The 16623-nt window shown below is 39.2% G+C and overlaps 1 protein-coding gene across 5 annotated transcripts in view; it reads right to left on the bottom strand.

Annotated features, from left to right (window-relative positions):
- ART3 (ADP-ribosyltransferase 3 (inactive)) overlaps window positions 1–11430 on the bottom strand; it is a 144426-nt gene extending 132996 nt beyond the window's left edge. For 2 of the 5 annotated variants that reach the window (XM_026509934.4, XM_048212024.2), the window contains exon 1: window positions 11194–11430. In XM_026509934.4, the coding sequence (XP_026365719.3) occupies window positions 11194–11226 (33 nt within the window). In that variant the 5' untranslated portion in view covers window positions 11227–11430. The remainder of the gene's footprint in view (window positions 1–11193) is intronic. The other 3 variants (XM_057309763.1, XM_057309764.1, XM_044388166.3) reach the window with 2 other exon arrangements.
- Between the last annotated feature and the right edge of the window lie 5193 nt (window positions 11431–16623).

Below are 16623 nucleotides of genomic sequence, written 5' to 3'. Positions count from 1 at the left end.
TGCCAACAAATTGAACCACCTAGAAAAAATGGATAAATACCTAGAAATGCATAAACTACCAAAACTGAAACAGGTAGAAATAGAAAACTTGAACAAACCCATAACCTGCAGAGAAATTGAATCAGTAATCAAAAATCTCCCAACTAACAAAAGTCCAGGACCAGATAGCTTCATAGGCAAATTCTACAAAACATGTAAAGAATAATTAACACCTATTCTTTTCAAACTACCTCAAAAAATAGAAGAAAAAGGAAAACTTCCAAATTCATTCTGTAAGTCCAACAATATCCTGATACCAAAACCAGATAAGACATCACTAAAGAGGGCACCTGGGTGGCTCAGTTGGTTAAGCGTCTGCCTTCGGCTCAGGTCATAATCCCAGAGTTCCAAGATCGAGCCCCACATCGGGCTCCCTGCTCTGCAGGAAGTCTTCTTCTCCCTCTGTCCCTCATCCTGCTCTTGCACACTTGTGCACAAGCTCTCAAATAAATAAAATCTTAAAAAAAAACACAAAGACATCACTAAAAAAGAGAATTACAGGCCAATATCCCTGATGAACACAGATGCAAAAATTCTCAATAAAATACTTCAAATGGAATCCAACAATAAGTTAAAAAAATCATTCAACACAATCAAGTGGGATTTATTCCTGGATTGCAAAGGGTGGTTCAATATTTGCAAATCAATCAGGGTGCCAGGGTGGCTTAGTCAGTTAAGCATCTGACTCTTGATTTCAGTTCAGGTCTTGATCTCAGGGGTGTGGGTTCCAGTTCCACACTGGGCTCCGAGCTGGGGGTGGAGTCTACTTAAACAAAAAATCTGGTAATCAATCCATGTGATACACCACATAGATAAAAAGAACAACAACCATATGAACATTTTGATAAATGCTCAAAAAGCATACTCAAGATAAAAGCCCTCAACAAAGTAGAGCTCGAAGGAACATATCTCAACATAATAAAGGCCTTATATGCAAAACCCACAGCTAATATAATCCTCAATGGGAAAAAACTGAAAGCTTTTCCTCTATGGTCAGAAACAAGACAGGGATGTCCACTCTCACCACTTTTATTCAACATAATACTGGAAGTCCTAGCCACAGCAATCAGACAACAAAAAGAAATAAAATGCATCCCAACTGGCAAGGAAGAAGTCAAACTTTCACTATTTGTAGATGATGTAATATTCTATACCAAAAACTGGAAAGACTCCATGAAAACACTGCTAAAACTGATACACAAATTCAGTAAAGGCACAGGATACAAAATCTACATACCTAAATCTATTGCATTTTTTTAAGATTTTATTTGAGGTGGTCCAGGTTAAGATGGCGGAGGAGCAGGGTTCCCCTTTTTCAGCCGGTCGCCTGAGTCGAGCTGGATAGGTACCAGACCATCCTGAACATCCACGGGATCACCCTGAGACGCAGGAAGATACATCTGGATCTCTACAAATGAACATCTCCAGCGCTGAGTATTAAGGTACGAAGCGGGGAGCCCTGAATCCGGGCACAGATATTGGAAGATAAACGGAAGGGGGAGAGAGTCACCGTGTTCTGGCGCCGGGAAGCGGTAGCCACCTGCACTGGGGAGTGGGCTGACTCGCGGACGGCACCCGCAAGAGAGCAGACTGAGACAGTGAGCCGGGGAACGCAAGCGACCAGACTGAAAACCAGAGCTCCAGAGTGCAGGAACCACACTGAAACGGAGCTCCAGAGCACACGGAGGCTGGCGGCTGGCGGTGTTAGAAACACAAAGGACAGAGACGCGCCGGCCCTGGAAGTGAGGGCTGGGACGCCGGGTGTGGGGCGCACATCCCGGGACGCTGCAGGGTTGGGCAGCACCAACAGAAACAGAGTTAAAGTGGCCAGAACATCAGTGGAGAACGGTCCACGATCCCTCTGTTCTGAGACAGAGGCTGAGATTCGGCCACTGCTGCTCTGACTCTCAGAAGAGGCACAGCAGACCACCAGGGAAAGCCGCCAGAGAGCAAAAGCCTCGAAATACCGGCTCACAGCGTGCCCATCCCCATCCCCCCTCGCAGGGGACACGGAGACTCTACCCAAACAGGGTTGCCTGAGTATCGGCGCGGCAGGCCCCTCCCCCAGAAGGCAGGCTGAAAAATCAAGAAGCCCACATCCCAAAGTTACCTATAAAACAAGTGCGCACTGCCTGGGTCCCAGTCAATAATTTGGGCTCTGGGCAACCTCGCAACTTCTCCTCCTCAGAATGATGAGAAGGAGAAATCCCCTCCAGCAAAGAAAAGACAATGAGTCTGTGGCCTCTGCCACAGAACTGATGGATATGGATATAACCAAATTATCAGAAACGGAGTCCAGAGTAACAATGGTCAAGATAATGTGTAGACTTGAAAAAAGTATTAACGAAAATGTTAATGAGAATATAGAATCTCTAAGGGCGGAAATGAGAGTGAATCTGGCAGAAATTAAAAATTCTATGAATCAAATGCAATCAAAACTAGATGCTCTGACGGCAAGGATGAATGAGGCAGAAGAACGTATCAGCAGACTGGAGGATGGGTTAGTAGAAGAGAAAGCTAAAATAGAAACTTGGCTCAAAAAAATCCGGGGCGCCTGGGTGGCACAGCGGTTAAGTGTCTGCCTTCGGCTCAGGGCGTGATCCCAGCGTGGGATCGAGTCCCACATCGGGCTCCTCTGCTATGAGCCTGCTTCTTCCTCTCCCACTCCGCCTGCTTGTGCTCCCTCTCTCGCTGGCTGTCTCTATCTCTGTCGAATAAATAAATAAAATCTTTAAAAAAAAAATCCAATCTCAAGAATGTAGGTTACGGGAGATTACTGACTCAATGAAACGTTCCAACGTCAGAATCATTGGCATCCCCGAGGGGGGTGGAGAAAAACAGAGGTCTAGAAGAGATATTTGAACAAATTGTAGCTAAAAACTTCCCTAATCTAGCAAAGGAAACAAGCATTCGTGTCCAAGAGGCAGAGAACCCCTCCCAAGCTCAACCACGACAAACCTACACCACATAACATCATAGTGCAATCCGCAAATATTAGATCCAAGGATACAGTATTGAAAGCGGCCAGGGCAAAGAAATTTCTCACGTACCAAGGCAAAGGTATCAGAATTACGTCAGACCTGTCGACACAGACCTGGAATGAGAGAAAGGGTTGGGGGGGGGGCATTTTTAAAGCTCTTTCAGAAAAAAACATGCAGCCAAGGATCCTTTATCCAGCAAGGCTGTCATTCAGAATTGATGGAGAGATAAAGACCTTCCAGAATCGCCAGTCACTGACCAATTTCGTAACCACGAAACCAGCCTTACAGGAGATATTAAGGGGGGTTCTATAAAAGTAAAAAGGCCCCAAGAGTGATACAGAACAGAAAGTCAAAATCTATAGAAACAAAGACTTTACAGGCAACATGGCATCATTAAAATCATATCTCTCAATAATCAGTCTCAATGTAAATGGCCTAAATGCTCCCATAATGCCACAGGGTTGCAGATTGGATAAAAAGACATGACCCATCCATTTGCTGTCTACAAGAGATTCATTTCGAGCCTAAAGATACATCCAGACTGAAAGTAAAGGGATGGAGTACCATCTTTCACGCCAATGGACCTCAAAAGAAAGCTGGGGTAGCAATTCTCATATCAGACAGATTGGATTTTAAACTAAAGACTACAGTTAGAGATACAGAAGGGCACTATAATATTCTTAAAGGATGTATCCAACAAGTGGATATGACAATTATGAATATATATGCCCCCAACAGGGGAGCAGCAAGATACACAAGCCAACTCTTAATCAGAACAAAGAGACATATAGATAAAAATAAGTTAATAGTAGGGGATCTCAATATTCCACTATCAGCAACAGACAGAGCACCTAAGCAGAAAATCAACAAAGAAACAAGAGCTCTGAATGCCATACTAGATGTGTTGGACCTCACAGATATATATAGAACACTACACCCTAGAACCAAAGAATACACAACCTATTCTAATGCCCATGGAACATTCTCAAGAATAGACCATGTTCTGGGTCACAAAACAGGTCTCAACCAATACCAAAAGACTGAAATTAGTCCCTGCATATTCAGACCACAATGCTTTGAAATTGGAACTCAACCACAAGGAAAAGTTTGGAAGAAACTCAAACACTTGGAGATTAAGAACCATTCTGCTCAAGAATGATTCGATAAACCAGGAAATCAAAAATCAATTTAAACAATTTATGGAGACCAACGAGAATGAAAACACAACAGTCCAAAACCTATGGGACATTGCAAAGGCAGTCCTAAGGGGGAAATACATAGCCATCCTAGCCTCACTCAAAAGAATAGAAAAATCTAAAATGCAGTTTTTATATTCTCACCTCAAGAAGCTGGAACAGCAACAGAGGAACAGGCCTAATCCACGCACGAGAAACCAGTTGATCAAGATTATAGCAGAGATCAATGACTTAGAAACCGGGAGTACAGTAGAGCAGATCAACAGAACTAGAAGCTGGTTCTTTGAAAGAATAAATAAAACTGAAAAACCACTGGCAAGACTTATCCAAAAGAATAGAGAAAGGACCCAAATTAATAAAATTATGAATGAAAAGGGAGAGGTCACAACCAACACCAATGAAATTGGAAGGATTATTAGAAACTTTCATCAACAGCTTTATGCCAATAAATTAAGCAATCTGGAAGAGATGGAGGACTTCCTGAAGGAAACCTATAAACTACCAAGACTGAAATAGGAAGAAATTGATTTTTTAAACAGGCCAATTAATTATGAAGAAATTGAAACAGTGATTAAAAACCTTCCAAAAAACAAAATGCCAGGCTGTGATGGTTTTCCCAGGGAATTCTACCAAACATTCAAAGAAGAAATAATACCTATTCTCCTAAAGCTATTTCAAAAAATAGAAAGCTACTAAACTCATTCTATGAGGCCAATATTACCTTGATCCCAAACCAGGCAAAGACCCCATCAAAAAGGAGAATTACAGACCAATTTCCCTAATGAATATGGAAGCCAAAATTCTCAACAACATCCTTGCTAATAGAATCCAACAGTATATTAAAATGATTATCCATCATGACCAAGTGGGATTCATCCCTGGCATGCAAGGGTGGTTCAACATTCGCAAATCTATCAGTGTCATAGATTTCATCAACAAGAAAAAAAGCCAAAAATCATATCCTCTCAATAGATGCAGAAAAAGCATCTGACAAAATACAGCATCCTTTCCTGATTAAAACCCTTCAGAGTGTAGGGAAAGAGGGCACATTCCTCAATCTCATAAAAACCATCTATGAAAAGCCTACAGCAAGTATCATTCTCAATGGGGAAAAGCTGGAAGCCTTTCCCTTAAGATCAGGAACACGACAAGGATGCCCACTCTCGCCATTGTTATTCAACAAGTACTAGAAGTCCTTGCAACAGCAATCAGACGACAAAAAGGGATAAAAGGTATCCAAATAGGCAAAGAAGAAGTCAAACTGTCTCTCTTCGCAGATGACATGATATTCTATATGGAAAACCCAAAAGAATCCACTCCCAAACTATTAGAAGTTATAGAGCAATTCGGTAATGTGGCGGGATACAAAATCAATGCTCAGAAATCAGTTGCATTTCTATACACGAATAAGGAGACTGAAGAAAGAGAAGTTAGGGAATCCATCACATTTACAATAGCACCAAAAATCATACGTTACCTTGGAATTAACTTAACCAGAGATGTAAAGGACCTATATTCTAGAAACTAAAAATCACTCTTGAAAGACAGTGAAGAAGACACAAGAAGATGGAAAAATATTCCATGCTCATGGATCGGAAGAATTAACATAGTTAAAATGTCCATGCTATCCAGAGCAATCTACACTTTCAATGCCATCCCGATCAAAATACCAATGACATTTTTCAAAGAAATGGAACAAACAGCCCTTAAATTTGTGTGGAACCAGAAAAGGCCCCGAATCGCCAAGGAATTGTTGAAAAGGAAAAACAAAGCTGGGGGCATCACAATGCCGGATTTCAAGCTGTACTACAAAGCTGTGATCACAAAGACAGCATGGTACTGGCACAAAAACAGACACATAGACCAATGGAACAGAACAGAGAACCCAGAAATGGACCCTCAGCTCTTTGGGCAACTAATCTTTGACAAAGCAGGAAAAAACATCCAGTGGAAAAAAGACAGTCTCTTCAATAAATGGTGCTGGGAAAACTGGACAGCTACAAGCAAAAGAATGAAACTTGACCAGTCTCTCACACCATACATAAAGATAAACTCCAAATGGATGAAAGACCTCAATGTGAGACAGGAATCCATCAAAATCCTAGAGGAGAGCATAGGCAGCAACCTCTACGACATCGGCCGCAGCAACATTTTTCATGACACATCTCCAAAGGGAAGAGAAACAAAAGATAAAATGAACTTGTGGGACTTCATCAAGATAAAAAGCTTCTGCACAGCCAAGGAAACAGTCAAAAAAACTAAGAGGCAGCCCACGGAATGCGAAAGGATATTTGCAAATGATACTACAGATAAAAGACTGGTATCCATGATCTACAAAGAACTTCTCAAACTCAATACACAAGAAACAAATAAATCACAAAATGGGCAGAAGATATGAACAGACACTTTTCCAACGAAGACATACAAATGGCTAACAGACACATGAAAAAATGTTCAAATTCATTAGCAATCAGGGAAATTCAAATCAAAACCACACTGAGATACCACCTTACGCCAGTTAGAATGGCAAAAAATTGACAAGGCAAGAAACAACAAATGTTGGAGAGGATGTGGAGAAAAGGGATCCCTCTTACATTGTTGGTGGGAATGCAAGTTGGTACAGCCACTCTGGAAAACAGTGTGGAGGTCCCTTAAAAAGTTAAAAATTGAGCTATTGCTCAATCCAGCCATTGCACTATGGGGTATTTACCCCAAAGATACAGACGTAGTGAAGAGAAGGGCCATACGCACCCCCATGTTCATAGCAGCAATGTCCACAATAGCTAAATCGTGGAAGGAGCCGAGATGCCCTTCAACAGATGACTGGATTAAGATTTATGGTCCATATATATAATGGAATATTACTCAGCTTCAAAAAGAACAATTTCTCAACATTTGCTGCAACATGGACGGCACTGGAGGAGATAATGCTAAGTGAAATAAGTCAAGCAGAGAAAGACAATTATCATATGATTTCTCTCATCTATGGAACATAAGAACTAGGAAGATCGGTAGGGGAAGAAAGGGATAAAGAAAGGGGGGGTAATCAGAAGGGGGAATGAAGCACGAGAGACTATGGACTCTGAGAGACAAACTGAGGGCTTCAGAGGGGAGAGGGGTGGGGGAATGGGATAGGCTGGTGATAGGTGGTGGGGAGGGCACGTATTGCACAGTGCACTGGGTGTTATACGCAACTAATGAATCATCGAACTTTACATCAAAAACCAGGGATGTACTGTATGGTGACTAACATAATATAATAAAAAAAGATTTTAAAAAAAGATTTTATTTATTTGAGAGAGAGAGCACGTGCACACACACGAGCGGGGAGAGGGGCAGAGGGAGGGGAGAAATAGACCCCCCACGCCCCAGGCTGAGCAGGAAGCCCTATGTGGGGCTCAATCTCAGGACTCTGAGATCATGGCCTGAGCTGAAGGCAGACACCTAACCGAATGAGCCACCCAGGCACCCCAATCTGTTCCAATTCTATACACCAACAATGAAACAAAAGAAAGGGAAATTAAGGATTCAATCTCATTTACAAGTGCACCCAAAACCATTAAGATACCTAAGGATAAACCAAACCAAAGAGGTGAAAGACCTATACTCTGAAAAATATAAAACAATGATGAAAGAAATTCAAGATGACACAAAGAAATGGAAAGACATTCCATGCTCATGGATTGGAAGAACAAATATTGTTGAAATGCCAATACCACCAAACGCAATCTACACATTTAATGCAATCTCTTTCAAATTACCACCAGCATTTTTCAAAGAACTAGAACAAATAATCCTAAAAGATGTATGAACCACAAAAGACCTCAACTAGCCAAAACAACCTTGAAACAGAAAAGCAAGGGCGTCTGGGTGGTTCTGTCGGTTAAGCGTCTGCCTTTGGCTCAGGTCATGATCTCAGGATCCTAGGCTGGAGCCCCATGTCAGACTCCCTGCTGAGCTCATGCTCATTCTCTTGCTCTCTCAAATAATTAAGTAAAATCTTAAAAAAAAAAAATACCGTATTGAGTATTCAAAAGTTGCTAAAAGAATAGATATTAAAAATTCTCATCACCAAAAAAAAAGTGTAACTATGGATAATGACTTACTATGGATAATCATTTCACAACATACATAAACATCAAATCATCATGTTACACACCTGAAACTAACAATATTATATATCAATTATACATCCATTAGAAAAACTTGGGAAAAAATAAAAATCTGCAATACCAAAAAAAGAAAAAAAGAGAGAGGAAAGCATGCGTTAAGACTGCTACCACATTCTCGTATTTAATAAAGAAATATAGTACATTTATAACCATTACTATGGAATCCTTAACTGGATCATAGCAAAAATGTGAAGTGGCAAAATTTCTCCTTCCTGCTCTCTCATTTATTCTTTCTGACACCCTAAGTCTACACAAAAAGTCCCCTATCTTATTGTCTACAGTTAACTAATTTTCATGAAGGTGTTAACCAACAGAGATGTAAAATGCTCTCTGTTAAAAAGCATGGCATTCATTTAACAAATATCTATTGACACTCATTACATATCAAGTTATAAAAATGAATATATCATGAGCTCCTAAGTTACTATCAGTGACAAAGATAAAGGTAAATAAATTTGAACTGAAAAAACTCTGTGGATTGAAAAATCTCCAAATGCACAAGAAACCAGAAAATTAGGAAAGCCTTTCCTGGGGAAAGTGATGGCGATCTGGAATTTAAAAGATGCACTGTATCTAATAGGTAAAAGGAAAAAAAGTGAATTCTAGCAGAGGAAAGAACATGATCAAAGACATGAGACAATATGTGTTTTCAACCTGGAATAATATAAAATTAGAGATATTAATACTGTGGAAAATGATGGAGAAACAAGTAACAATTAGATTATGAAAGCCTTTTTTTTTTTTGCTAAGTATGCCATCACCATTGTATATTTATAAGCTATTTACATGTTATAAAACATACCCAAAAACAACACATAAGATTGCTAGACTATGTATAAAGCTCCGAAAACATTAAAGACCTAACACAATGAAAGCTAATTTTTTGCTCACACAAATTTCCATGTAGGTTGGCAATGTCTCCATGTTGACTCAGAAATACAGTCTCCCTCTATCTCAATTGAAGAATGCCATGAAAGGAAAGACGAGGGTGGAAGTGGCATACTGGCTCTTAAATGCTGCAGTCCATATTACCTTGTCCAGAACAAGGTATTGCCTTACCTAATCATGATAAGGGACAGAAATTGTAAGAGAAAGTATTCTTGTCTCTGCCACAACCAGGTAATTTCTTAAATGAGTTTTTTTAATTACAGGGCAAAAAAAAAAAACAAGGCTCATGCAGAACTCTAGCTCAGAAAAAGAAGTCTACATAGATATCAAAAAAAAATTCTAAGAACAGAGAAATTAGATCAGAGATGAAGAATTCCTTTTCTAGGTAAAAAGTTCATCGTATTTGATACGGGTAAAATTTTGAGGTACGCAGTGAACAAATGGACACATCTACTATAATATAGTCATGTTATTTTTTTTTTAAGATTTGTTTGTTTTAGGGAAAGCAAGGGAGCATGCACACAAGCGGGGAGAGTGGCCGAGGGAGAGAGAGAATCCCCAAGCAGACGCCCCCCTCCCCACTAAGCACAGAGCCCACATGGGACTCTATCCCAGGACCCTGAGATCATGATCTAGGCCGAAATCAAGAGTTAGTCACCCAACCGACTGAGCCACCCAGGTGCCCCTGTATAGTCATGTTATAAATCTGAGGGGGAGAATCTCTTTTTTCTAAGGAAATACATGGTCCACAATGATCTATATTTTGCAACATGATCTAGGAACACTGGCCTTAAGGATAAGGGGGAAAATTACTGTAATTGTGTCTCTTAATTTTCTTTGTCACAGTATACTTAGTTAATTCACTGTTCATATCTAGAACCTGATAACTGATACCATTCTCACTCCATTCAGGGGCTGGCTAAGAACTTCAATAAAGCAATAAGAATACAACAATAATTTCTCTGGTAATTCTGAACAAGTAATTAGTGTCTGCCTGCACCTCCGTTTTCTCAGCTATATAAGCAGATTTAGAAACCCTCCAGAAATGTGAGCAAAATAACTGTCAAGAGTTAGTTAAAATACTATATCTAGACAATAGAATTATAGATGAGTTTCACTTTTTTACTTTATTTTCCATATTTTCTAAAAAGAACATCTTCAACTTTCTAATAAGAAAAAAATTTAAGCAAATGAAAACCAACTGTCAAAGATACTAAGTGTTAATCTTGAAGGACCAGGATTTATGTTCTTAGGGACCATGAAATCATTCATCTCTGAGTAAGATCTGAACTGAAAAGAGTCCTAGATATAGATATATATTAGAACTTCTTTGTCCAATGCTAGACTAAATTTTAATTGCTTATATTAAAAAATCATTAAACCACTACTGGATACATTTCAGGTCACCAAATAATATGTCATTATTAGTCTCCCTGCTTACCCACTTGCCTGCTGTCATTTATCTCTACATAATAGCCAGGTTAATACTTTCAAAACATAAACAAGATTATGGATCCCCTGGTCTCAACCTTCCAAAAGCATAGTCTATAAAGTTCTACATAACTCTCCCACCTCATTCCTACCATTCTCCCTTCCATGTATCCATTCCAGCTCTACAGCCTCCTATTGCTTCTCAAGCACAGCAAACACATTCCCACAACTTATTCCTTCACTTTATCCAGGTCTCTACTCAAGTATCACCTTCTCAGAGAAAGCTTTCCTCACCAATCTATTGAAATAGCTCTACTTCTATCACTCTTGATCTATCACCATCTGTAAATATATTATGTATTTTTTCATGTCTTTATTTTCTATCCCTATAAAGGTCTATAAGAGCAGAACCTATACCTGTCTTATTTGCCACTTACTGTTGGTACCTACAAGAATACTAGACACACAGTAATGCTCAATACTCACTGAATGAATAAATAAGTGATTGGCATTTGCCATAGCTAGAATCCTTTGGAAACTGGTACTTGCTCCAAGGACAGGACAACTTTCCAAAGACTTTAGATACTTCTTGAATCTTGGAAGAAAGTAAACTTGGAAATAAAGAGAAGCTTACTAGTTTTGTTGAATCACCATACAGGCACAGAAGGAATGCTGACCTTCTCTCATCCAACATGTGCACTGGCAAACTGTTTACTGGACTATGAAAGCCCAGTGGGAACAGAATTAAGATTTTAAGCAGGGGCCTACGTGACTTTCAAAAATAAAAATGTTTCAAAACTAAGTTTAATGTTTTAATAGCAGCAACAGCTGTTCAGAAGAGGGGAAAGTCTCTCCCACCCCAAGTTTCATCCTGAAAGATAATTCTTTCAAAAAAAAAAACTTGTGTTATTTTCACTTGACATAGAGAACAGCATGTTGTTTACATATTATGCAATATTTTCCCAGGACACTCAAATCTAATTAAAGCCAGAATTGCATGGCTATCTCATTTCCTAGACTCAGATGCAGGAAACTCCCTTAGTTAACTTTAGAATGGGAAAGGGGTAGAAAAGAAAAGGGGAGTTGAAAAAAGCTTAACATCTATCTGAATTTAAGAAGAATTATAGAATCTGCAATGCTATTATTCCCAGAGCAGATCATCTTGGGATGTGTCATTTTTAGGGATCAACAACTTCCCTAAAATTATAAGTGAAATGAGTAAATATACATGTATTAATAGTTTTTACCAGATTCTCAAGAGTTCTATAACCTCGACCATATCAGTTTGCAGAGCCATTCATCTCAGCCATAGGGATACCAATATATTACTTCATATCTGGGAAATTCTGCCTGCAAATTATACTGAAAATACTTGGTCAGTGTGGGGATTTAAGAAACCTAAACTGACCTAAAAGATCTGGGCCCATTAATGGTTATCTCCAAAGTATTCCTAAAATTACCAAGACCGTCTGGTCTATTTTATTAATCAAAATAACATCCCCTCTTTTTTACCTCTAGGACCACTGAGGCAAAAACTTCTCTGTGGTTAGAAATTAAAGACCTCCTTTAAATCATTATATGAGGTGAAAGGGAAATATGCCTAGAATATTCTCAACTGCAATCAAGTTCAACTTAATTATTGCACACCCACTAACTTCAAGATCTAATGGCGCAGGACAATCAAAACATGGTGCCTGACCTCAAAATAATAATCTAGCTGGGGAAGCAAAACGCACATATAAAACAAATGTCACCACCAGCAAAAGAAATACTAACACTCAGGTAAGTGGTATTTGTAAATAAAACTGATCAAAAAAGACTTCTAATATGTTGGAAGTAATAGATGTGTGAAATGTAGTTAGTAGAAATATGTGTTAAATCAGACAAACATGTAAATATCACCAAAACCCTGTAGGGATATAAAACAAGGTAAAGTTTTAAAGATAAAATTAAACAATGCTTATATGCTTGCAATCATGATAGTGAAACAAACAGAAATCAAAGTTATAACTTGCCTAAACAGAATAAGGGGTAAAATTGCGACTAAACGACGAGTGTGCCACTCTACACTGCGTAGGTAATAGAACCTCTCATCTTGTCAATGATATCTTAAGAAAATTCCAGGGACACCTGGGTGGCTCAGTCGGTTAAGCCTCTGACTTCAGCTCAGGTCGTGGTCTCGGTGTCCTGGGATTGAGCCCTGCAACGGGCTCCCCAATCAGCAGGGAGTCTGCTTCCCCTCTCCCTCTCTCTCTGCCCCTCCGCCTGCTTGTACCCCCTCTCCCCTTCTCAAATGACTAATTTTTTTTTAAAAGAAAAAAGAAAATTCCACACAGCAATGAAGTCAACCATAAGTAGAGACAGAATAATATGTGATCTACCCAGCTCCACCTTAGTCGATCTAGGGAGGAGCTTGGAAGGCTTCCGGGCAATGGACAAGAATAATCCTGTTAAAAGGCAAACTGAAACTGAGGCACACTGAAATTGTTAAGATTTTATCTGAGCATACATCAATTCAAACTGGGCGGTGCCAAACCAAAATGGTTAGGAACATCCACAGACAGGAGCTCAGGGAAAGGTTTTTATAGAGAAGACATAGAGGCAAATCAAGGAAATTATCTGATTGGCTATAGCTTTTGCAATTGCCTTATTTGGGAAAGCCTAGTTGTCTGTCTGTGATTGGTTGTTCTTTTTTTTTTCTTTTTTTAAATGTTTTTTTATTATATTATGTTAGTCACCATACAGTACATCCCTGGTTTCTGATGTAAAGTTCGATGATTCATTAGTTGTGTATAACACCCAGTGCACGATGCAATACGTGCCCTCCTTACTACCCATCACCAACCTATCCCATTCCCCCACCCCCCTCCCCTCTGAAGCCCTCAGTTTGTTTCCCAGAGTCCAGATTTTGGTTTGCTCTCATAGGCTTCCAAACAACATCAATGTAACAACCACTTTGTTTATTTACTTCAACAATCCATAAGAAAATCTTCAATTAAAACTTATAAGAAATTATACTAAACATATTGCTCATGAATTTAGGTCTTGCAGAGCAATTATAGCTCCTGATGATGGATCAGTACAAATAAATAAAATTTATATGGATACATGTTCTCTCATCTATTCTTGTCAATGTTCAATCATTACCCAGAAGGAACACTAAGGGGAATAGGGTAAGACAGTCATCATTATAAATACTGAAGTAAGTGTAAAGTTATTTAGGAAAGGGATAGATGACCTACAAGTGTAGTATATTCAGAGAAGATCTGACAAAGGAAGCAGAATGTGTAGTTGTGTGCTCAAAGTAATTTTTCTCTAAGTAAAACTCTTACTGAGGAGCATGCAGAACTTCAGCTTAGCCAGAGAGCAAGAATCACAGAATCAGAATTGTAGCATACACCATCCCTGTACACAGACTTCTATAAATAGTTCAACATACACGTGACACTAAGATAATTATTTAGCTTGAAGAGAAAAAAAGACTGAGAAAAAAATACTAGAAACATTAAAATCTCAAGTCACAGACCTCAGATATTAAAAGTATACTATACATAAATTTTGGAATAAGTAAACAAAAACTAAATTGGAATTATACATTTTTAGTAAACAAATATGAGTAATAGTATCATGCCTACCTCTAGCTAAATCACTCAAAATAAACACAAAGTGTAAACAAATGATTTTCCACAAATGACATGCAAGAAACCACGACGCCTAAAGCCTAATTAACAAATATCACAAAACCAAAGAAAAATGTAAAATAGAACATATCCACAATGGCAGACATCATAACGCGAGTTGAAAATGTTAGAGCACAATTTTCAACTGGGAGCACTACCACAATTCCTACCAGGAGGAGTACACTGAATCTTGCAGTGAGTAGCAAATGTAGTTTGAATATGCACATTCAATTCTGTAATTTGAAAAACAAAACAGTAACAACTATTATTTTTGTAACTAAGAACTACAAAAAGATAAGGTTTACATAATCCTCAGAAAATAAAGTGAAAAGGTTTAGAATAACCTGTAGTTATTAATGCTATACATTAGCATTTGCTTGCTACAAACAAAGGTACATCTGAACTCAAAAGTAATTTTATTTTTTTTTGAATGCTTCATTTTCTTTATTAAAAAAATTTTTAGGGGCGCCTGGGTGGCACAGCGGTTAAGTGTCTACCTTCGGCTCAGGGCGTGATCCCGGCGTTATGGGATCGAGCCCCACATCAGGCTCCTCCGCTGTGAGCCGGCTTCTTCCTCTCCCACTCCCCCTGCTTGTGTTCCCTCTCTCGCTGGCTGTCTCTATCTCTGTTGAATAAATAAATAAAATCTTTAAAAAAAATTTTTTTTAAAGATTGCATGCATTTATTTAGAGAGAGCACACACACACATGTGTGCTCAAGGAGGTGAGAGGGGCACAGGAAAAGGGAACGAGAGAATCTCCAGCAGACTACGCCGAGCACAGAGCCCGATGCAGGGCTCAATCCCATGACCCTGAGATTACCACCTGACCCAAAACCAAGAGTTAGACACTTAATGGACTGAGCCACCCAGGCGGCCCTTCTTTATTAAAATTTTAAGAACAAAAATAACATGTGAAACAATGAAAAGATTTATAAAGAAAAAATACACCTCTCCTTCTTTTATTGTAACCAATATTGAGATCCTTCCACATCTCTCCCCCATTCACCCTAACATTCTATACATACACACATGTAAAAGTTAGGATGCTTAACACCTAAAAAGGAAAAAGTACAAGAGAAAGTGTCCTACCCACCCCCTCCGCCTTTTTTTTTAATTGTACAGGGAAAAAAATTATGAGGAACATGGTTTTATTAGGGTTCTTTCAGTTGCAAGATACAGAAACCCTACTTAAACCAGTTTAAGCAAAAATAGGGAATTTATCATGCATGTAACTAAACTGCAAAAATGGGGTTGGGGGGGCAGGTGGAGAGCCTGTGTCGGGGGATGGCAGGATTGGAAAGTTCAAACATCCTCAGGTCTTTGCCTTTTTCTCCTCTCCTCTTAACTCTGCAGTCTTTCTGTCTCAAGGAAGTTGACTTAATTTCCTTGGGAAAACTGGAACCATAGCTACTTACAACCCTTGGCATTCTTTCATAAAAGCACTTGAAAAAAATTTCTCTCCAGCTCCAATGAGAAGAAACCCTGTGGCCACAAAGTCTGTAACCAGAAAGATTTTGGGGATGAGTGCTAGAAGAGCCAAAATAACTGCAGGTCAGGAATGGCTGGAGTGAAATTAAGAGGATACCCATTTAGTGATCTGGGAAGCCTGAGGAGCTGAGAAAATGGTTTAAGAGAGAACTATGGTTGATTGTCAACTCTGCTTTTACTAGGTATATGTCCCTGAAAAAAAAAAGTGACTGAATTTTTGGGTCTCACTTTCTTCATCACTAAGGTTATTATCTGCTTTCTCTCTCTTTTTTTAAGATTTTACTTATTTGAAAAAGAGCAAGACTGAGAGTGAGAATGCACATGCGCGTGCATGCATGGGGGGAGAAGAGGAAGAGGGAGAAGAAGACTCCTGCTGAGCAGGGAGGGGCTCCATCCCAGGACCCTGGGATCATGACCTGAGCCAAAGGCAGACACTTAAGCAGCTGAGCCACCCAGACACCCCTATTATCTGCTTTCTGAGCACCAAGCTTGTGGGGGGGTCAAATCAAGTGAGGTGACCATGTAAATCCAGGACACAGGTGTGAGATAATATGTTTTATTTCAAAATCAAGTTTAATTTTTGTGGTCCTAGAGTACAATACAAAAGGGGCTTTTAGTTCCCAAAAGCTAATTTTTGTTGCATTGCTATTTCCTCTATTTCATGACTTGCAGATCTCCTGGACTCTGAAAGGTAGAAAATAAGCATATTTTCAAATAACACCATTTAATTCTAACTTTAAGTACCAC

This window comes from Ursus arctos, unplaced genomic scaffold (genome assembly GCF_023065955.2).
Source record: "Ursus arctos isolate Adak ecotype North America unplaced genomic scaffold, UrsArc2.0 scaffold_9, whole genome shotgun sequence".
NCBI lineage: Eukaryota > Metazoa > Chordata > Mammalia > Carnivora > Ursidae > Ursus > Ursus arctos.
Note: the sequence above shows the minus strand (reverse complement) of the source record. Positions and strands in the feature narration are given on the sequence as shown.